Genomic DNA, 22,775 nt, shown 5'->3' with positions numbered 1-22,775 from the left:
ATCACACACCTGAGTATTAAAAACTCAACCTCTGAAAAATAAAATAATATTTTTCCTTGGGTTTCAGTATATATAAAAAATATACATGATATGCCCAAAATATTCTTAGGCAATCTATACCCCAAAAAAATTCAGTGGAGGGACTTCCCTTGTGGTCCAGTGGCTAGGACTCTGCACTCCCAATGCCGTGGGCCTGGGTTCGATCCCTGGTTGGGGAACTAGATCCCACATGCTGCAACTAAAGACCCCACATGCCGCAACTAAAGATTCCGCGTGCTGCAACTAAAAGATCCTATGTGCCGCAACTAAGACCCGATGCAGCCAAATAAATAAATAAATATATTTTTAAAAATCCAGTGGATATTTTAAAAATATATAGCGTCTTTTTCAAATAATAGTCCTAAATACTAGGTTTTTATTTTGAAACAAACAAAAAACAGGAAAAGTGAACTGCAGAGATTGAAAAAATACACTCAAAAACAGCTTGGGTTCACCATTCCCTTTACATGGTAACTTAACCAGTGTATCAACTCTTTTGAGCTGTTGTTACAGATAATTTCAGAATCAAAAGGGACTTTAGACTCATCAAGCTACCCACTTGATACTTCGACCCTTACAAACACAATCCTACTGAATGCCTGGCCAGCTGATGCCTGCACACTTCTAATGATGAAGAATATACTTGATGCCAAGGCATTTTGAAAATCCCTATTAGAAAGTTTATCTTTACTCTTTTTTGTAATGTTTACTCAGTGGTCCCAATTCTACTACTTTAGGCCTGACCACGTGAGAAAAGCACACTTCAAATATCTGTAGACAGTCATAATCTGACACCGTAGGACATTTTATAATCTTTTGCATATGTTTGGTCATTTTCCTCTTAAGACCTTTGGTTTAGAGCTTGGGTGCCCAGACCCAGCATGATTCTATAAATGAGATAATCACCAATCACATTGTATATTTTTTCTTTCATAAAGAGGTATGTCAAAAGAGTAACTTAATATAGGATTGAGAATCAAGAATTCTATTACTGTAGAATAGTATCTCCATATTAAAATCTTCCAAGCCTATACAGACATACCTCCTATTATTGTGCTTTTGCTTTATTGAACTTTGCACATGCTGCATTTTTTACAAATTGAAGGTTTGTGGCATCAAGCAAGTCTATCATTGCCATTTTTCCCAACATTTGCTCACTTAGTATCTGTGTCATATTTTGGCAATTCTCACAATATTTCAAACTTCTTCATTATTATTATATTTATTATGGTGATCTGGGATCAGTGATTTTTGATGTTACTAATGTAATTGTTTGGGGGGGCGTCATGAACCATGCCTATATAAGACAGCAAACTATTTATAATGTTCTGTGAACTATCTTCCTGTTATCAGTTTAGTATTACTTTCATTCCTCATTCTTCTGGGGTAATTGTTCTAAAACTGAGAACTCTGATCATGTCATTCAATAGAATGGCATCCAGACTGCATAGCTTAGCATTTAAGGTTATTCACAGATTCCCTGCCGATCTTCCCAGGCTCTCTCCCTCTCCTTGGGCCTCCCTATTCCCTGAGACACAACAATACTGAAATTAGGCCAATCAGTACCCCTACAATGGCCTCCAAAGTGTTTAAGTGAAAGGAATTGTCACACGTTTCTCATTTTAAATCAAAAGCTAGAAATGATTAAGCTTAGTGAGGAAGGCATGTTGAAAGTCAATATAGGCTGAAAGCTAGGCCTCTTGTGCTTAACAGTTAGCCAAGTTGTGGATGCAAAGGAAAAGTTCTTGAAGGAAATTAAAAGTGCTACTCCAGTGAACACAGGAATGAAGAAAGCAAAACAGCCTTACTGCTGATATGAAGCAAGTTTTAGTGGTCTGGATAGAAGACCAAACCAGCCACAACGTTCCCTGAAGCCAAGCCTAATCCAGAGAAAGGCCCTAAGTCTCTTCAATTTTTTGAAAGCTAAGAGAGGTAAGGAAGCTGCAGAAGAAAAGTGTGAACCTTGAAGAGGCTGGTTCATGGGATCATGAAATTTAAGGAAAGAAGTCATCTCCATAACATAAAACTTAAACACAAGGTGAAGCAGCAAGTGATGATGTAGAAGCTGCAGCAAGTTATCCACAAGAACTAGCTAAGATAATTAATGAAGATGCCTACAATAAACAAGTTATCAATGTAGATGGAATAGCCTTCTGTTGGAAGAAGATGCCATCTAGGACTCTCATAGCTAGAGAGGAGAAGTCAATGCCTGGTTTCAAATCTTCAAAGGTTAGTCTGATTCTCTTGTTAGGGGCTAATGAAGCTGGTGACTTTAAGTTGATGCCAATGTTTGTTTACCATTCTGAAAATCCTAGGGCCCTAAGAATTGTGCTAAATCTACTCTACTTGTGTTCTATAAGTGGAACAGCAAAGCCTGGATGACAGCACATCTGTTTACAACATGGTTTTACTGAATACTTTAAGCCCACTGTTGAGACCTACTGCTCAAAAAACAAAAAAGATTCCTTTCAAAATATTACTGCTCAAGGACAATGTGTTTAGTTAACCAACAGCTCTGAGGATAGATGTACAATGAGATGAATGTTGTTTTCATGCCTGCTAACACATCGATTCTGCAGCCCATGGATCAAGGAGTAATTTAGACTTTCAAGTCTTATTATTTAAGAAATATCTTTAATTTTTTCATATGAACCATAGATTTGATACGTCTGGTTAAAAAAAATCCTGCTCTAAGATGAATAATGTTTGAGGATCTAATGTATAACACGGTGACTACAGTTGATAACACTGTAGCATATAACTGAAATTTGTTATGAGAGACCTTAAATCCATAAATGTTCCCACCAAAAAAAAAAATAAAAAGGTAAATATGTGAGGTGGTGGATGTGTCAATTAACTCCATGAGGGGAGAACCCTTTCAATGTATGTGTCTATCAAATCATCACATTGTACACTTTCAATACCTTACAATTTAATTTGTCAATTACACCTCAATAAAGCTGGGGAAAAAAACCCTATGAAGATTTGAGAAGCCACCACATCAGTAAGAAGTTTAAGTATCCACTGGTCAGAGGACTGCCAGGGCTTCCCCTCCAAAATAAAGGATAAATGATTGCATCTTGCTTATCCCTCCACCAAGAAAGAAGGTCAATAATCCCTGGTTCCAGTAATGGGTACTCAATACACATTCCTATCTCTCACAACCTATGTTGCACAGTGGGTAATAAGAATATTCCTGGAAGCCACTGATACTCAGAAATGGCTAGCAATAATTTAACTGTAAACAGAAGTGACTGCAAACCACTTAATCCAAATGCATCTCTAACTCACTTACCCTTTCCAGGATCCCAAAAGGCCTGTGCTACTCCCATACCACCCAACACAAGAGAAAGTTAGAGTGTAGATTAAGCAGAAAAAAATCTTGCTGGTAATTTTTATTTGGATGCCATTAAATGTACAGTTAACTTAATAGTGAGCAAGATAAAATAAAATTCGTTTTCTATCTACACCATACCCCAAAATGAACTCTGGACGGATGAAAGGTATTAACATGAAAAATATAACTATAAAAATTCATGTGGAAGAGTAAACGTACAAGAGTAGGTACAAGCATAGCCACAGCAATTCTGAAAAAGAATCTTAGAGTCAGCTGGTCAAGTTTCACTAAAAGTCTTTTGAAATTATTGACATGAATTGTAATAAGTTTATAGAGTAATTAAGGAAAAATTAAATTGTGGGGATATCTAGAATCCTACTTTTTTGAAATCATCTAGCAACATTATAACCCTAAGCATGCGGATTTTCCCCTTTACTTTAATATTGTAGCTCAAAAAACAGATAAGTACATTTAGCTGTTTTAGGCATTTTATTAAAGTCCAAGCTTATTTTGAGTTTTAGATTCCAGACATTATTCTCATTTTTTCAATAAATCCTTGGTCCTATAATGTGCTTTAAAGTTCTGAGCACTAACACTATTTGCTGCTCATAGGTTATTTCTTGTGTGTCTAGAAACATTTTCTTTTTTTTCCTTTTTTGTCCTGATTTTAAAACTGTCCTAATTTTTTAAGGTTGGATGAAAATTAGGCTCCAAATAAGCAAAGTTTTACTATCACTTCAAGGAATTAAGAGCAAAAATTCCATTAGTTAAAGCAGAATTAACTCAGCAAATTTTTCTATAATACCAATAATTTCTGTAGAACTACTATGTGCAAGACACTGTTCTAATGTGCTTTACAAACATTAAATGACTGAATTCTCTGTAATTCAGAAGATATTAAAGTATCGCATGGCTTTCAGGATAAATGCCCAGTTGCTAGTGTATGAACAAGTAGGATAAGAAGGATTTTAGATTCAGAGTGTAGGACATTACAGAGCTTAGTATAAGCAGCCAATTTTAAGGTCACATTTACTATTCTTCTCTCTCTAAACTCACAACCACATACCAAGCTAGCAAGTTATGAAATTTTGCGTGAATATAAGTTCTGGTTTACTTATTCTTTCTTTTAAAGCTTGTTAGTTGGTCCATAAATATTATTCTAGAGCCATTACTAAATATATCACATTCAAAAACAACAACAAGGAGCTAAGTAAATCTTTAGTGGACATGATATAGATTTATAAACAGACGGATTATACATAATAAAAGATAATTTTAAGATAGGTTGCAACAGCACGCTAATAAAAGCAGCTGGCTTATAAATGTTTAATTTTATATTAAGATCTTTCGAATTAGACATACTTTCACATTATAGAAAAGATTTCTTCATTATTACATTTATTAGAATTTCTCCATGAGTCAAGTTTATAAGGTTGATGTGAATTCAGAAGTATAACAATTTGGACCATTCTAAAAGATCTTGACATTCTAGAGGATTAGCAATAGTTTAATTATGTGAAAACTTGCTTGAATTTTTAGTTCCATGTATTGCTTAAACCACAAATTAATCTGTAATCTTCATTTAACAATTAAAAGACCCATTGAGATTATCTTCAAAGTTTATTTTCACAGTTTACCAGTATGCGAAAGGTACATGAAAACTTTTCTGTACTATTTTAGCAACTTTTCTGTCTGAAAGTATTTGAAAATAAAAAGTTAAAAAAAAAAAAGGTAACCACTCTGTTTATTCTGCATGTAGCTGAACCACTAAAATACACTGTTTGATGAGGTAATGATATTTACTTTAATACTCATCAGTGATTTCCCTTTTCACTAGGTTATTAAATATATTTTCTATTGATAAATTAAAGACCAATTATTCTCTCTCTTCCCCTCCCTCCAACAGACATGAACCAGAAAATATAGGTTTTTGAAAAATAAACTGGGGAGTATACAATGGTACAACCACCTTGGAGTTGTCTGGCAGGTTCTTTTAAAGTAAAACATTCATCTACTCGATGATTAGCAGTTCCACTCCTAGGTATTTATGCAAGAGAAACAGAAACATATACCCACAAAAAGACTTGTATAAAAATGTTCATAGCAGCTTTATTCATGAAAGCACCAAACTGAAAACAAACTAAACGTCCATTGACAAGTGAATGAATAAACAAACTGTGGTATATTTATGCCCAGCAACAGTAAGAAATGAACTTCTGATACAACATAAAATGGATGAAAACATATAGTGTTGAGTGAAAGAAGCTAGACACAAAAGGGTACATACTGTACAATTCCATTTATTTTTAGTCCATGAAGAACAAGCTAAGCTATGGTGAGAGAAATCACAAAGTGTTTGCCTCTTGATGGGTGGTAGTTCAGACTGACCAAAGGGGTATAAGGAAACTCTTCTCTATCTTGTTTCAATATATGCAATTATTACATATGTAAATTATTACATGTAAATTACACTTCAACTGAAATGAAAATTAAACTTCTATTAAAAAAATATATTCTAAAAGAAAGAGTAACAGGAACAAAAATCAAAGAGTTTTAACATTTCTATTTTCAGGATGCTTACCTGTCTAAGAGCTGATCATGTTTTTCTAGAGCATTCTTTTCAGCCATCACTGCTCGGTCCTTTTCAGCCACAGCATTATCCCTTGCTTCTCGGAGGTTTCTAAAGTGTAAATGTACACTTCAGTTATTCCGACTACACAAGTATCCATCTTTTAAAGACTCATAAATGGGCTTGCTTGGAATTGGACTAACTGATAATCTCAGGGACACCCTAAGGGTTGGTGTCCCACAGTGTATATTATACAAATGTGCCTGGCTTGGTGAGTTTCTCTAGCAGCACACAGCAGTGTAGGTACAAACATGGTCTACTCTCTAAATGTCATACTACCTTTCTCCACAATTCTTCTCCACAAGGGTTGAAGGTAGGGTAAACAGTCTGTATTTATAGCAACTCATTTAATCCTTACCATATTCTAATGAGGTAGGTAGAATTACCAACATATTATCCATAAGAGAGCTGAGGTTTTGAGAAGTTAATAAATGCAATATAAAATGTTATAATGAGGGATATAGAGATCACAGGAATCCAAATGGAAATGAAGTTTGGGACAAAAGCAGGAGAACAGCTAAACTGAGAGACCCTGGGTCTCACACGGACAGGAAGGAAAGAGAAGGGAACATAGAAGGACTGAGATTAGGAGAAAGTAAGGGACAAAGGACTTGAAGTCCTGATAAGATAACTAACAGATTAAGATTGCTATCGCAGAACAGTGATTCAGAGGTAGAGTAGTGTCTTCAGCCCTGGAATTTTAGTTCAAGATGCAGGGTGTGACATTAGAGTAGCTAAATGAAAGAGCTGAGATGAAGGTCAATACTCATGCAGGGCTCAAGGAAGTATGAGGTCAGACTATGAGTCATCCACTTACAGTGCTGATGACAGCAGGAACTGAAATTGACAGAACGATACATTGAGTGACAGTTAAGGGGAATGTCCAAAAGGTGGAAGGTAACAATAGTGAGTAATTAGGAGTGATACGGACAGATATGGGCCCTCAAAGATCAAATCCTGTTTGTGTTTTAATCAAAGTGGAAGTTTGAATCAAGAAAAATACCAACAGTAACTCTTCTTTCAGAGAGTCACAATTTTTTTTGAAAATCCTCTTCCCTAACAGAGTTATAACATAAGTAAATTTGGAGTATAACATAAATGATTGTGCTCAATTAATCCCTACAAATCCTTGATGTTATACTTTCTAAGCTGCTTTACAGCTGAATAAACTGAAGTTTAGAGGGCTTAAGTCCCTAGGCCCAAGTCACACAGCCTAAGTGTTAAAGCCATAATTTGAGCCCAGCTATGTCTTACCCCAATGTGAGTGTTTTTTACATCATATCAACCTATCTCCCATAAAGAACTGGATTGGATACTAGAATTTGGTTTTTATTACTGATGGAGAATGTCAGTAGAGATGAAAATCCACACAGTTTGAGTAAATCTATCTAATAACTTTAGATAGAAATATTTAGTGGTCATACTTGCTGTAGCAGTGCTCAAAGTCATCTTTTGTACAGTGATGCTAACAACAATTTTAAAGCTTAGAATATGTCAGCAAATAGAGATTCATCAGTAAAATAGCTTATGAGCCAGAAATAAAATAATTAAAAAAAACTGGAGTACAGATAACTATCATCTAAGCGCAGGTACATTTTAAAGTAGATATAACAAAATAGCAAGTCATTATTTTCTGATATCATCCTGACTGCAAAGACCTTCAGAAATATTCTACTATTATCAAATTAACTGAAACATGAAATTTTTAATTTTATAGACAGAATGAAATTCTCAAAGTATATTAAACATTTATATATTTTTCATCCCTAGAGGATCTATATATTTTAGTCAGTAAACCATCCAAAATTGGTCACAACTTTCATTTCTCAAATACTATAGCCTTATTATTCTATAAGTTATTTCAGTTGCAAAATTCCAAGTAGATACATTTACAGTACTAATTAATCATGAATGCTTAGCTGGCAGATGGCAAAGCTTCAGTCCCTAACTATATATATTTTCTTTACTGCAAAAATGGGCAACGGAAATAAAAGCAAATATGGTAATTAGACTTAACATGGTGATCATTTTGAAATGTAGAGAACTATGGAATCACTATACTGTGGAACAGGAACTAACATAGTATTGTAGGTCATTATACCTCAGAAACAAACAAACTCAGAAAAAAAGATCAGATCTGTGGTTACCAGAGGTGGGGATGGGGGGAGGGGGAATTGGATGAAGGGGGTCAAAAGGTACACACTTCCAGTTATAAGGTAAATAAGTACTAGGGATGTCACGCACAACACGATCAAAACAATGAACACTGTTGTACGTTACATACGAAAGGTGTTAAGAGAGTAAATCTTAAAAGTTCTCATTGTGAGGCAAAAAATTTTTTTCTATTTCTTTAATTTTGTATCTCTGTGAGATGATGGATGTTCGCTAAACTTCTTGTGGTCATCACTTCATGATGTATGTAAGTCAAATCATTATGCTGTACGCCTGAAACTATACAGTGCTGTGTGTCAATTCTACTTCAAAACTGGAAGAGAAAGAAAGAAAAGAAAGAAAGGAAGGATGGAAGGAAGGGGGAAAGGAGGAAAGAAAGGAAGAAAGAAGAAAAAGAAAGAAAGAAAGAAGAAAAAGAAAGAAAGAAAGAAGGGAGGGAGGGAGGGAAGAAAGAAAGGAAGAAACAGAGAAAGAAATAAAACCCAGAATAAACAAACATTAGGGCTTATGAAAGGAGGTGTCATTAGAAGATACCAGGGCATTCACCATGCTACAATCTATACCATCCAGTTAACTATAATTAGTGCTATATTTAGGCATGAACAACATTCTATGGCCACAAAGAAGAGGAGTTGATTATTTTTAACTGGAGGAACAGATGAGTGAATGATGGGAAGACATGTAAGTTGGGGCTTGAAGGACCAATAAATAAAGGTAATTCAAAAAGAGAAAAACTGAAATGAGTGGGAGAAAGTGCTAGAAGCTGAAGTTTCTACCAGTAGATCCTCTCATAGGTGCTTGCTGGTAAGATTTCCGTGTAAACTGTTCTTTTTTTTTTTTTATAAATGTATTTATTTGTTCGTTTATTTTTGGGTGCGTTGGGTCTTCGTTGAGGTGCGCGGGCTTCTCATTGCAGTGGCTTCTCTTGTTGCGGATCACGGGCTCTAGGCGCGTGGGCTTTAGTAGCAGTGGCTTGCGGGCTCTAGAGCTCAGGCTCAGTAGTTGTGGCGCATGAGCTTAGTTGCTCCGCAGCATGTGGGATCTTCCTGGACCAGGGCTCGAACCCGTGTGCCCTGCGCTGGCAGGCAGATTCTTAGCCACTGCGCCACAGGGGAAGTCCCTGTAAACCGTTCTTATCAGGTAACACGCCTTCCACATCCTGTCACAACCTGCATACTTCAGTAAGAAGCAGCACAATTCCTTTTAACATAAAGATTAGAAATACTTCCTTTAATATTATGAGTTGACTTTTAATGTTTCAAATTAGTTTGAGAAAGAGAAACTAAGCGATTCTTCCACTGACAATAACAGTTGGCCCATGCTCTTCCAAACTCAGACTGGTTTGATAAAACACCAGATGGATTGATTCCTGTCACAGATAAAACCATAACTGCCATATAACTAATAAACTGTCCATTTAAAAATGTTAAATGCATTAGAAAATGTAACAGAAATACAATTACAGAACAAATAGCAGGAATTCAAAGGTTCTTCAAAAGACAAACTATAAAAATTGACAGCATGAACAAGCTAATGGAGCTAAAGTTTTAAAAGTCCAAACCGAGTATATAATCAAATGTAATCATAACAGAGAAAGATGCTGGGAGTTGGCCAACATTATAACAAATGTTTTAAAATATAAAATTCAAATATCTAATCCCTAGAAATGCTTTTTAGAAAGCTAACATTTTGGGTTTCCCTGGTGGCGCAGTGGTTGAGAGTCCGCCTGCCGATGCAGGGGACATGGTTTCGTGTCCTGGTCCAGGAAGATCCCACACGCCGCGGAGCGGCTGGGCCCGTGAGCCATGGCCGCTGAGCCTGCATGTCCGGAGCCTGTGCTCCGCAACGGGAGAGGCCACAACAGTGAGAGGCCCGTGTACCGCAAAAAAAAAAAAAAAAGCTAACATTTGATTCCCAAAATTTTTTTCATAATTCTTTCATGTTGTTTCTCACTAACTCCATCTCCATAACACACATTGATCTCTCCCCATCCATTCTATATTTGTGTGTGGGGGGTGGATTGAGAGGAAAGACGGCAGAAAACGGAAAAGAAACCTTATCAATCCTATGTAAAATGCAAAAGAAAAGTGAGTTTCCTAGTATTATCACTAGTGGCCAAATAATGTATTTTTTAACTTAGGCACTTCTTAGAGTGAAAGGGGTGCTATTAATAATTATGCTACAGAAATAGGCATAAACCAGCACTTTTGTGGAAAAACAACTGGGAGATATCACTTAAATTATCACATTCAAACAAAAAACTTAAAAGAGTTAAGTTCTTGACCATTTCTCCAATAAAAGGATTTACTGAAAACCCCAGTACAAAACGTACAATATCATCAGATTTCTGTACAGGAAGGAATATATTTTCTTCTTACTAGAAAACCAATTTCATGGTACCAATAGGTCAAATCAAAATAGATCCTTGAAAAGTGGAAGGAAAATGTGAGAAGAATGAGAAAAACTTCAGGAACCCTTAAAATTCTAACAGGAACAAATCAGAATTTGGCAATGCCAAGAGCATGTGTTAGCCTGAAAAAACATCACAAATGCCTCAGAACCTGAAATTTACTAAGGATAAACAGTGAAAGAAACAGGGTTGTCAGCAGAGCTTAGCAAGCACAACTAAGCAACCCATTCTCCTCCTTCTGCCTCCATGTAAAAATTTATTTTTATTTTTATTTTTTTATTTTTGTGGTACGCGGGCCTCTCACCGCTGTGGCCTCTCCCGTTGCGGAGCACAGGCTCCGGACGCACAGGCTCGGCGGCCATGGCTCACGGGCCCAGCCGCTCCGCGGCATGTGGGATCTTCCCGGACCGGGGCACGAACTCATATCCCCTGCATCGGCGGGCGGACTCTCTACCACTGCACCACCAGGCAAGCCCGTAAAAATATTTTTGGTCAATAAACGTGAACATATTTTATCCAGTTGGAACAAAAAGGGACTTACACAGGCTGTTTATATGACAACCTTACGTACAGGAAAAGCATCTGAATTAATCTCTTCTACTTTCAGATTCTTCTTCCCGGACAAAACATAAAACTGCCCATTTGCATTTGATTTTAAGACGGCATCACAGGGCTTCCCTGGTGGCACAGTGGTTGAGTGTCCACCTGCCGATGCAGGGGACATGGGTTCGTGCCCCAGTCTGGCAAGATCCCACATACCGCAGAGTGGCAGGGCCTGTAAGCCATGGCCGCTGAGCCTGTGCATCTGGAGCCTGTAACCCGCAACGGGAGAGGCCACAACAGTGAGAGGCCCGTGTACCGCAATAAAAGGAAAAAAAAAAAAAAAGGGGGCATGACAAAAGCCCAGGACCAGATGGCTTCACAGGAGAACACTACCAAACACACAGAGAAGAGCTAACACCTATCCTTCTCAAACTCTTCCAAAATATAGCAGAGGGAGGAACACTCCCAAACTCATTCAATGAGGCCACCATCACCCTGATACCAAAACCAGACAAAGATGTCACAAAGAAAGAAAACTACAGGCCAATATCACTGATGAATATAGATGCAAAAATCCTCAACATAATACTAGCAAACAGAATCCAACAGCACATTAAAAGGATGGATCATACACCACAATCAAGTGGGGTTTATCCCAGGAATGCAAGGATTCTTCAATATATGCAAATCAATGAATGTGATACACCATATTAACAAACTGAAGGAGAAAAACCATATGATCATCTCAATCGATGCAGAGAAAGCTTTTGACAGAATTCAATACCCATTTATGATAAAAACCCTGCAGAAAGTAGGCATAGAGGGAACTTTCCTCAACATAATACAGGCCATATATGACAAACCCACTGCCAACATCATCCTCAATGGTGAAAAACTGAAACCATTTCCACTAAGATCAGGAACAAGACAGGTTGCCCACTCTCACCACTATTATTCAATATAGTGTTGGAAATTTTAGACACAGCAATCAGAGAAGAAAAAGAAATAAAAGGAATCCAAATCGGAAAAGAAGAAGTAAAGCTGTCACTGTTTGCAGATGACATGATACTATACATAGAGAATCCTAAAGATGCTACCAGAAAACTACTAGAGCTAATCAATGAATTTGGTAAAGTAGCAGGATACAAAATTAATGCACAGAAATCTCTGGCATTCCTATATACTAATGATGAAAAATCTGAAAGTGAAATCAAGAAAACACTCCCATTTACCATTGCAACAAAAAGAATAAAATATCTAGGAATAAACCTACCTAAGGAGACAAAAGACCTGTATGCAGAAAATTATAAGACACTGATGAAAGAAATTAAAGATGATACAAACAGATGGAGAGATATACCATGTTCTTGGATTGGAAGAATCAACATTGTGAAAATGACTCTACTTCCCAAAGCAATCTATAGATTCAATGCAATCCCTATCAAACTACCACTGGCATTTTTCACAGAACTAGAACAAAAAATTTCACAATTTGTATGGAAACGCAAAAGACCCCGAATAGCCAAAGCAATCTTGAGAAAGAAAAACGGAGCTGGAGGAATCAGGCTCCCTGACTTCAGACTATACTACAAAGCTACAGTAATCAAGACAGTATGGTACTGGCACAAAAAAAAGAAATATAGATCAATGTAACAGGATAGAAAGCCCAGAGATAAACCCATGCACATACAGTCACCTTATCTTTGAAAAAGGGGGCAAGAATATACAGTGGAGAAAAGACAACCTCTTCAATAAGTGGTGCTGGGAAAACTGGACAGGTACATGTGAAAGTGTGAAATTAGAACACTCCCTAACACCATACACAAAAATAACCTCAAAATGGATTAAAGACCTAAATGTAAGGCCAGACACTATCAAACTTTTAGAGGAAAACATAGGCAGAACACTCTGTGACATAAACCACAGCAAGATCCTTTTTGACCCACCTCCTCGAGAAATGGAAATAAAAACAAAAATAAACAACTTAAAAGCTTTTGCACAGCAAAGGAAACCATAAACAAGACCAAAAGACAACCCTCAGAATGGGAGAAAATATTTGCAAATGCAGCAACTGACAAAGGATTAATCTCCAAAATTTACAAGCAGCTCATGCAGCTCAATATCAAAAAAACAAACAACCCAATCCAAAAATGGGCAGAAGACCTAAATAGACATTTCTCCAAAGACAATATACAGATTGCCAATGAACACATGAAAGAATGCTCAACATCATTAATCATTAGAGAAATGCAAATCAAAACTACAGTGAGAGAACATCTCACACCAGTCAGAATGGCCATCATCAAAATATCTACAAACAATAAATGCTGGAGAGGGTGTGGAGAAAAGGGAACCCTCTTGCACTGTTGGTGGGAATGTAAATTGATACAGCCACTATGGAGAACAGTATGGAGGTTCCTTAAAAAACTAAAAATAGAACTACCATACGACCCAGCAATCCCACTTCTCGGCATATACCCTGAGAAAACCATAATTCAAAAAGAGTCATACACCAAAATGTTCATTGCAGCTCTATTTACAGTAGCCAGGACATGGAAGCAACCTAAGTGTCCAACAACAGATGAATGGATAAAGAAGATGTGGCACATATGTACAATGGAATATTACTCAGCCATGAAATGAAATGAAATTGAGTTATTTGTAGTGAGGTGGATGGACCTAGAGTCTGTCATACAGAGTGAAGTAAGTCAGAAAGAGAAAAACAAATACCGTATGCTAACACATATATATGGAATCTAAGAAAAAAAAAAGGTCAGGAAGAACCTAGGGGCAATATGGGAATAAAGACACAGACCAACTAGAGAATGGACTTGAGGATATGGGGAGGGGGAATGGTAAGCTGTGACAAAGTGAGGGAGTGGCATGGACACATATACACTATGAAACGTAAAATAGCTAGTGGGAAGCAGCCGCATAGCACAGAGTGATCAGCTCGGTGCTTTGTGACCACCTAGAGGGGTGGGATAGGGAAGGTGGGAGGGAGACACAAGAGGGAAGAGATATGGGAACATATGTACATGTATAACTGATTCACTTTGTTATAAAGCAGAAACTAACACACCATTGTAAAGCAATTATACTCCAATAAAGATTTTAAAAAAAAAAGATGGCATGAAATAAAAGAATTCCAGGTGGATTATCTGTTATTATATAATCAATGACTGATAATTTTTCCTTTAATTAACATAGTTGAAAAGTGAATGAATAGGACATGAAAAAAACAACAAAGTATAAATTTTATGTAACAGTTTCTTGGGGGAAGTTACACATTTTAAGAGTGGAAACTTTTTGAGATTACTGTTAAATGAAGAAGCTAAATTTTCCTATCCTTTTACTTTAGTTGGTGCTCAAGCAGATTTTTTTTTTTCATTTTATAGATGTGAAAACTTCAGCCAGAAGTAGATAAATGATTTTTTAAAATTATTAAAAAAAGGTAAGCACCAAAATGCAAAACACTTTGAAATCCATTAATGTGTTGAGGTTTAACAAGTAGCTGATGGAATAAAATGTAATATATTGAAATGAAACTAGGTGACTCTGGTGGATGGTTAATTGAGGTACTACAAATGTCAGTCACCATGCTTGGTTCTGATCAAATCCATCTCATTATAAATTTTGTGCAGCTTTTCATTTCATCTAAAGCAATAGTCTGATTTCTCAAAAGTAGGAGCAATTCATTCTTCCATTCGACAAATATTTATTGAGCACTTACAACAGACCAGACAGTGGTACCTGGGAATCCAACCGTGAACAATAGAGGAAAATCCGTACTCACGTGGAGATTGCATTCTAGTAGGAAAGAAACCAAATGCATGTCCGTAGGTCCTAAGTGCTCTGGAGAAAAATGAAGCAGAGAAGGGGCTAATGGGTGTGGGCTAGTAGGTGTGGGAGGAGTGGGGGGCCTTCACAATTTTAAAAAGGGTGGTCAAGAAAGATGGGAGAGAGCAGATGACATCTGAAGATGTGGAGAAAGAGAGGAGACAGGGCTCCAGGGTATCCAGAAGTGGTGGTTAAGCTGTGGGAACTGTAAATACAAAGGACCTGAGGTGGGAAACAAGCCTAACTGTTAAAGGAACAGAAGGCAGTGTGATTGAGCGAGTGAGTAGAACAGAGCAGTAAAATGTGGGTGGGAACACTGGGCACAGATGAGGTAGCATCACAGACCATTTTAGTCACTTAAACTTTGACAGAGTGAGATAGAGTGCCTTTTTATCTGAGCAGAGGAGTGATCCAATTTGACCTACTGTTTAACAGGAACACAGAAGGAAGCTGGGGGACCACTTAAGTGGCTCTTGCAGTAATCAGAGCAAGAGATAATGATAACTTAGACCAAGGTAGTATTTACTGATGATAAAAGATCAATCAAGAGATAATGATAACTTGGACCAAGGTAATATTTATTGATGATAAAAGATCAATAAATTCTGAAGACACAATCAAAAGGATCTGCTAATGAATAACACATGGAATATGAAAAAGATGTTGAAGATGACCTCAAGGTTTTTGGCCTGAGCAAGAAGAAGACTAGAGGTGTCCTTAATCACACTGGGTCAGACTGAGGCAGAGCAAGGTTGGAGGAACAGAAGTTTGCATATGGACATGTTAAATTTAAGACGCTTATTAGATAACCAAGTGGAAATGTCACGGAGGCAGCTGCAAAAGACGTCAAGGAGACGGGAAAGACCAGTAAAGACGCCAGTGAGGAAGGGGAACAGTCAAAGTGTGGGATCCTGGAAGCCATTAAAGAGTGTGTTTCCAGGAGTTTGGAGTGATCAACTATATTCAATATCGCTGTGGTCAAGCAAGGTTAAGAAGAGAACCTGATCACTAGACTTTTGGGAACATGGTCTCTGGGGCTGTGATAAGAACAGCTTTTCTGGACTGGCATGGGGGCAAAGTTTGGTAGTGGACTTTTACAAATGAGGGTAAGGAATGAGTATATAAACTCTGCAGGAATCTGGTCACAAAGGGGAGCAAAGAAACGGGGCAGTGGCTGGAGGGGGAAGTGGAGATAAAAGAAGCTTTTTAAAAAGGGGAGAAATAATATGTTTATATATGGCAGAGAGGGGAAAACTGCCAATATAGGAGATATAGGGGAGAATTTCTGGAGTGTGTCCTTATACAGCAAGAGGGGATGGTCTCTAGTTATAAGTGCAGAGTAGTGCCTGAGAGGCAGACCTTGTCAAAAAATTATACCATTTTATAGAAAAATAAAGCCCTCTTCCCTAATTTTCAAAATTACGAATGCTTTTACTGCTTTTATAATAATCTGCACTGAGCCCTCAAGTGTGAAGCAGGGTTTGCAAACTCTCTTAAAAGACCGAGTTTCTTTTCTAAAAACATTACCACTAAAATTAGAGTTTCTTTCTTTCTTTCTTTCTTTTTTAAATAAATTAATTTATTTTATTCATTTATTTTTGGCTGTGTTGGGTCTTCATTGTTGCATGCGGGCTTTCTCTAGTTGTGGTGAGTGGGGGCTACTCTTTGTTGCGGTGCACGGGCTTCTCATTGCGGTGGCTTCTCTTGTTGCGGAGCATGGGCTCTAGGAGTGTGAGCTTCAGTAGTTGTGGCACACGGGCTCAGTAGTTGTGGCTCACGGGCTCTAGAGCACAGGCTCAGTCGTTGTGGCACACGGGCTTAGCTGCTCCGCAGTATGTGAGATCTTCCCAGACCAGGGCTCAAACCCATGTCCCCTGCATTGGCAGGTGGATTCTAACCACTGTACCACCAGGGAAGTCCAAAATTAGTTTCAATAAGAAATCTTTTGTCAATTTTCATAGCCTTGCCCAGTAAGATGGGAGTCTGCATTACACTGCAGAGTCAGAGCTACCTAGTTTCACCAGTTAAAAAGTCTATGATCATAGACAAATCACAGCCTCTCAGTGTCTCAGCTTCCACATTTGTAAAATGGGGATACTAATACCTACAACCTCATAAACTGTCCCATTTAATTCTCTCTATAACGTATGTGATACATCTATTTATGTATACTCAATAAATAGTAGCTATTGTTAGTATGTTATCTAAATATGAAAATCTAGGGGAGGGGTGAGATAGGGGTATGGGATTAAAAGACACAAACTACTATGTGTAAAATAAGTAAGCAATAAGGACATATTGTACAGTACAGGGAATTACAGTCATGATTTTGTAATAACTTTAAATGGAGTATAATCCATAAAAATACTGAATCACTATGCTACACACCTGAAACTAATATTGTGAATCAACTATACTTCAATACAAAATTTTTAAAATATGAAAATCTAAATTAAAAACATGAAGGTATTCACTTAGAGAATGATAATTAGGGCAATGTTTCCCAAGATTTTTTATTGTATATAAAGAAAATTATAATATTTGTAAGAGTACCACGGGGAAAACAGAGAAAACTGCTGGAGAAGCTTCATCACCTTAAGGTCCCTTCTTGCCTCAGGGCCTTACCTGAGAACTGAGGGGAGTTGTATCTGGGGCACAGTAGAGAAAATTTTCTAGTTATAAACTATGTGATCTTACTGTTGAAAGAAATTGAAAAAGACACAAATAAATGGAGAAATATTCCATGCTCATGGATTGAAAGAATTAACATTGTCAAAATGTCCTTATTACCTAAAGCAATCTACAGGTTCAATGTAATCCTTATCAAAATCCCAAGATACTTTTCATAGAAATAGAACAAAACTTTCTGAAATTTATATGGAACCACAAAATGCCCTGAATAGCCAAAGCAATTGTGAGAAAAAGGAACAAAGCTGCAGGCATCACACTTCCTGGTTTCAAACTATAGTACAAAACAACAGTAATCAAAACAGCATGGTACTGGCAGAGAAACAGATACATAGATCAATGGAACAGAATAGAGAGCCCAGAAATAAACCCACACATATGGACAATTAATTTACGACAAAGGAGCAAAGAACATACAGTGGAGAAAGGATAGTCTCTCCAATAAATTGTGTTGGGAAAACTGGACAGCCACATGCAAAAAAAATGAAACTAGACCACTATCCCACACCATACACAAAAATTTACTCAAAATGGGTTAAAGACTTGAATGTAAGACCTGAAACCATAAAACTCTTAGAGAAAAACATAGGCAGTATGCTCTTTGACATCAATTTTAACAATATTTTTCTAGATATGTCTTCTCAGGCAAGGGAAACAAAGGCAAAAAGAAACAAATGAATTACATCAAATTAAAAAGCTTCTGCAGGGCTTCCCTGGTGGCGCAGTGGTTGAGAGTCTGCCTGCCGATGCAGGGGACGTAGGTTCGTGCTCTGGTCCAGAAAGATCCCATGTGCTGCGGAGCGGCTGGGCCCATGAGCCATGGCCTCTGAGCCTGTGCATCCGGAGCCTGTGCTCCGCAACAGGAGAGGCCACAACAGTGAGAGGCCCGCATATCACCAAAAAAAAAAAAAAAAAAAGCTTCTGCACAGCAAAGGAAACCATTAATAACTCAACAATGACCCTACTGAATGAGAGATGTTTGTAAATGATATATGCAATAAGGGGTTTATATCCAAAATACATAAAGAACCCATACAGCTCAACAACAAAAGCGACCCGATTAAAAAATGGGCAGAGGAGATTAACAGACACTTTTTAAAGAAGACAAACAGATGCCCAACAGGCACATGAAAAGATGTTCAAAACCACCAATTAATAAGGAAATGCAAATCAAAACCACAATGAGCTATCACCTTCACCTGACAGAATGGCTATTAACAAAAAGGCAAGAAATAACATGTGTTGAAGAGGATCTACAGAAAAGGGAACCCTTATACACTGCTGGTGGGAATGTAAATTGGTGCAGCCACTATAACACAGTATGGAGATTCCTCAAAAAATTAAGAATAGAACTACCATATGATCCAGCTACCCCACTTTTGGGTATATAGTCCAAGAACAAGAAAACACTAATCTGAAAAGATATCCACACCTCTATGTTCATTGTGGCATTATTTACAATAGCCAAGATATGGAAACAATCTAAGCCTATCAACAGATGAATGGATAAAGAAGGTGTGGCATATATATATATATATATCACATGCACACACGCGCGCACACACACACACACACACACACACAAACAATGGAATACTACTCAGCAATAAAGAAAGATGAAATCTTGCCATGTGTGATAACATGGATGGACCTTGAGGGTATTATGCTAAGTGAAATATGTCAGATGGAGGAAGACAAATATCATAAGATCTAACTCATATGTGGAATATGAAAAACTGATAAATAAAAACAAAATAATGAACAAATCAAACCAAACCAAACAAACACGTAGATACAGAGAATGGAGTGGTGGGAAGGGGAAGGGGAAGGCAAAATGGGTAAAGGTGATTAACTGTATGGTTACAGGTGAAAAATAAAATTTTGGTGGTGAGCATGTTGTAGGGTATACAGAAGTAGAAATACAATGCTGTACACATGAAACGTATATAATGTTATAAATCAATGTTACCTCATAAATTATAATAAAATAAGTAATAATAAAATTTAAAATTTCTTAATGAATAATAGACAAACAAATAAACCATGTGATCTTAGAGAAGTACTTTGGGGCTTGATCAGAACTGCCATATCTGTAAAACATCAGGAATTAAGTGTTATCTTCCTTTCTCAATCTTGTCTATAACCTTGAATAAATGGCTGTGCCTAACAATCCATCTCTCTGAGACCAGGAATGCAGAAAAGCTGGAGTTATTCTGGTCCGCTTCCTGTCAATAACCAGGTCTTGTCAAGTCTACTACCTAAATAATCTTTAAATTCAGCTCTTATTCCATTTCTCATCTTCACTTAAACTTTGCAACTGTCTCCCAACCAATCTTTCTGCCCCCATGTCCTTTTCAACCATAATCCACCTCACATTGCAACCATGGTTACAAAAAATGAATATATCATGCCACCCTTTTACTGTAAAACCTCCCCATAACCTGACAATAGGACATTTTAAAATCTGACCCTACCCTTTACCAGCCTCCCTCACCACCCTATGAATGATACAATGAAGGAAAATCTAAGTTTTTGCATAACCCAAACTCTCCTTGCTTCATACCTGGAACATCCTATACACCTTGAAATTCTTAAATATTATTAATTAAGCAGTGAACACATGTGTAATCACCTATAGGCATAAAGAATATAGTTGACAATAAAAGACAGCTAACAATAAAATTTCATTTACAATTATTTGAGAAGTTAAGATACTGAGTTATGGCTTTATCTGTAAAGCCAAATACTTTCAGAATAGTCTAACTGAAAAGACAAAGTAGAATATTCTTAAGTTTTTTCATAAAAGAACTTTAAAAATTATACAGATATCTGGTAGGATATGAATGAAAGAAGTTTGTTTAAGCACTAATGAGGACATATATTTCTTAAATCATGAATGGGACCTCTGTACACTAGTTCCAATTCACCTATTGTAATGCATTAGGTATACTCAACTAACCTTTGTAAATAAACTTAAGATTCAAGATTCAAAAGTGTTTACTATCACCCTTGAGATTCTATGCATATTTTAAGTTTACGTCATTAAGTTTCTTCTTGAGTACTTTTGGAGGATGATAAATTGTGGTCAAGATAGTTTTTCTTGATACGGTGGGAAAATAAAATCACTAAAGCAATACTAATTGCCACATTTAAAAGCATATTTTTGATCCCTTTTCCCTACTGCCTTCCCCCTTTCAAATAACTGTAGAGCAATTTGAATCTCCATATTCTGTGCAGTATAAAGAGTATAATGAATATCTCTAACAAACTCATCCTTACCCTTTTTACAGCATTACTATGAGGCTAGCCCTTTCTGTGTTTATAATAATGAGACTATTTATAATAATGAGCCTTTCTTAGGTAAAGGTAGTTTTACTTTCTGAGAAAACAATCAGCTGAATTTATCTCCTCTTATTTCATTATCTCAGTATTAATCAGGAACAAATAAGTTAGCCATCTTATGCAGAAATCTGGACTGAAACAAACGGCATGCAGGCTCTCTGTCTATATTGTCTCATTCAACAAAAGTGGTTAAATGCCACGGAGATCAATACTTAAGAATAATTATATATTTTGTAATAGTGCCTTTCAGTGATGATAAACAATTCCATAATGTTACCAGTTTTCTTTTATATAATGCTCATTTTACTTAAATTGTCAAAAAAATGGATAAAATAATTTTTTAAAGTATTTCTCCTAAGCAAAAGGTATCTAAATAACTACCATTTACATACAGATTTATAATTTTTACACATATTATCTCATTCAGACCTTATAGATCACCCTGTGAAAGAGTATTATGAGCTCATTTTATAAAAGAGAAAATTAAACTTCAGCGATATTAAGTGACATATTCACTCAGCTAGTAAGTGGCAGAGCCAAGATTTAAGTTTAGTCTCATTCCAAATCTCTTTCATAATATAATCCCTGTTCAGGGAATAATGCTTTTCTTCCAAATGTGCGAGACGGTCCCACTATGTAAGAAGTTTTTTATACAATAAATCTCACCACCATAGTGAGTTTCACTCATTATTTCCCACGGCTCCAAAATATCATTTTAAAGCAACTATATAGAAAAAGACAAGAAACCTAACTCATAGACTGAGCCAAAGCATACATACACATTATAATCCCAACTATAGTATTTTGGATGTACCCAAATACCCAAGTTCTTTCTTTGCTTATCTCTGCCTTTTCTTAGGTCTTTATCTCTTCTCTTCCTCTTCCTTCTCAACTCCTTAACTTCACAAACTACTAGTATGACTGACTGCAGGGGCAGATACCAAGATTGCATGCATGAGTTCCATCTTTCTTTTCCACACCTAAGAGGAGAAAATAAAAGGCACTCTCCCTCTCTTTTCTTAAAGCAGTAAAATTACTTTATTAAATCTCAACCCTTGAGTACATATCTTTTTTTTTCTTTTCCACTATGGTTTATTACAGGATATTGAATATAGTTCCCTGTGATATACAGTAGGACCTTGTTGTTTATCTATTTTATGTAAGAGTAGTTTGTATCTGCTAATCCCAAACTCCCAATTTATCCCTCCCCCACCCCCTTTCCCCTTTGGTAACCATAAGTTTGTTTTCTATGTTTGTGAGTCTACTTCTGTTTTGTAAATAAGTTCATTTGTATCATATTTTAGAGTCTACATATAAGTGATATCATATGTTATCAGTCTTTCTCTTTCTGGCTTACTTCACTTAGTGTGATAATCTCTAGGTCATCCATGTTGAAATGGCATTATTTCATTCATTTTTATGGCTGAGTAGTATTTCACTGTATACATATACCACATCTTCTTTATTCATTTATCTGTCTATGGGCATTTAGATTGCTTCCATGTCTTGGCTATTGTAAATAGAGTTGCTATGAATATTTGGGTGCATATATCCTTTTGAATTAGAGTTTTCTCCAGATATATGCCCAGGAGTGGGATTGCTGGATTGTATGGCAACTCCATTTTTAGTTTTTTAAGGAACCTCCACTCTGTTTTCCATAGTAGCTACACCAATTTACATTCCCACCAATAGTGTAGGAGGGTTCCTTTTTCTCCACACCCTTTCTGTCACTTGTTATTTGTAGACTTTTAAATGATGGCCATTCTGACCGGTGT

The 22,775-nt window shown here is 36.8% G+C and overlaps 1 protein-coding gene across 1 annotated transcript in view; it reads right to left on the bottom strand.

The window, feature by feature from the left end:
- The window catches only part of PIBF1 (progesterone immunomodulatory binding factor 1), a 195,598-nt gene that overhangs the window by 117,618 nt on the left and 55,205 nt on the right, over window positions 1–22,775 (bottom strand). The window contains exon 9 of the mRNA XM_007447100.1: window positions 5,958–6,056. Coding sequence (XP_007447162.1) covers window positions 5,958–6,056 — 99 coding nt within the window. The remainder of the gene's footprint in view (window positions 1–5,957; window positions 6,057–22,775) is intronic.

Source organism: Lipotes vexillifer, unplaced genomic scaffold (assembly GCF_000442215.2).
Source record: "Lipotes vexillifer unplaced genomic scaffold, Lipotes_vexillifer_v1.1 scaffold1491, whole genome shotgun sequence".
Lineage (NCBI taxonomy): Eukaryota > Metazoa > Chordata > Mammalia > Artiodactyla > Lipotidae > Lipotes > Lipotes vexillifer.
Note: the sequence above shows the minus strand (reverse complement) of the source record. Positions and strands in the feature narration are given on the sequence as shown.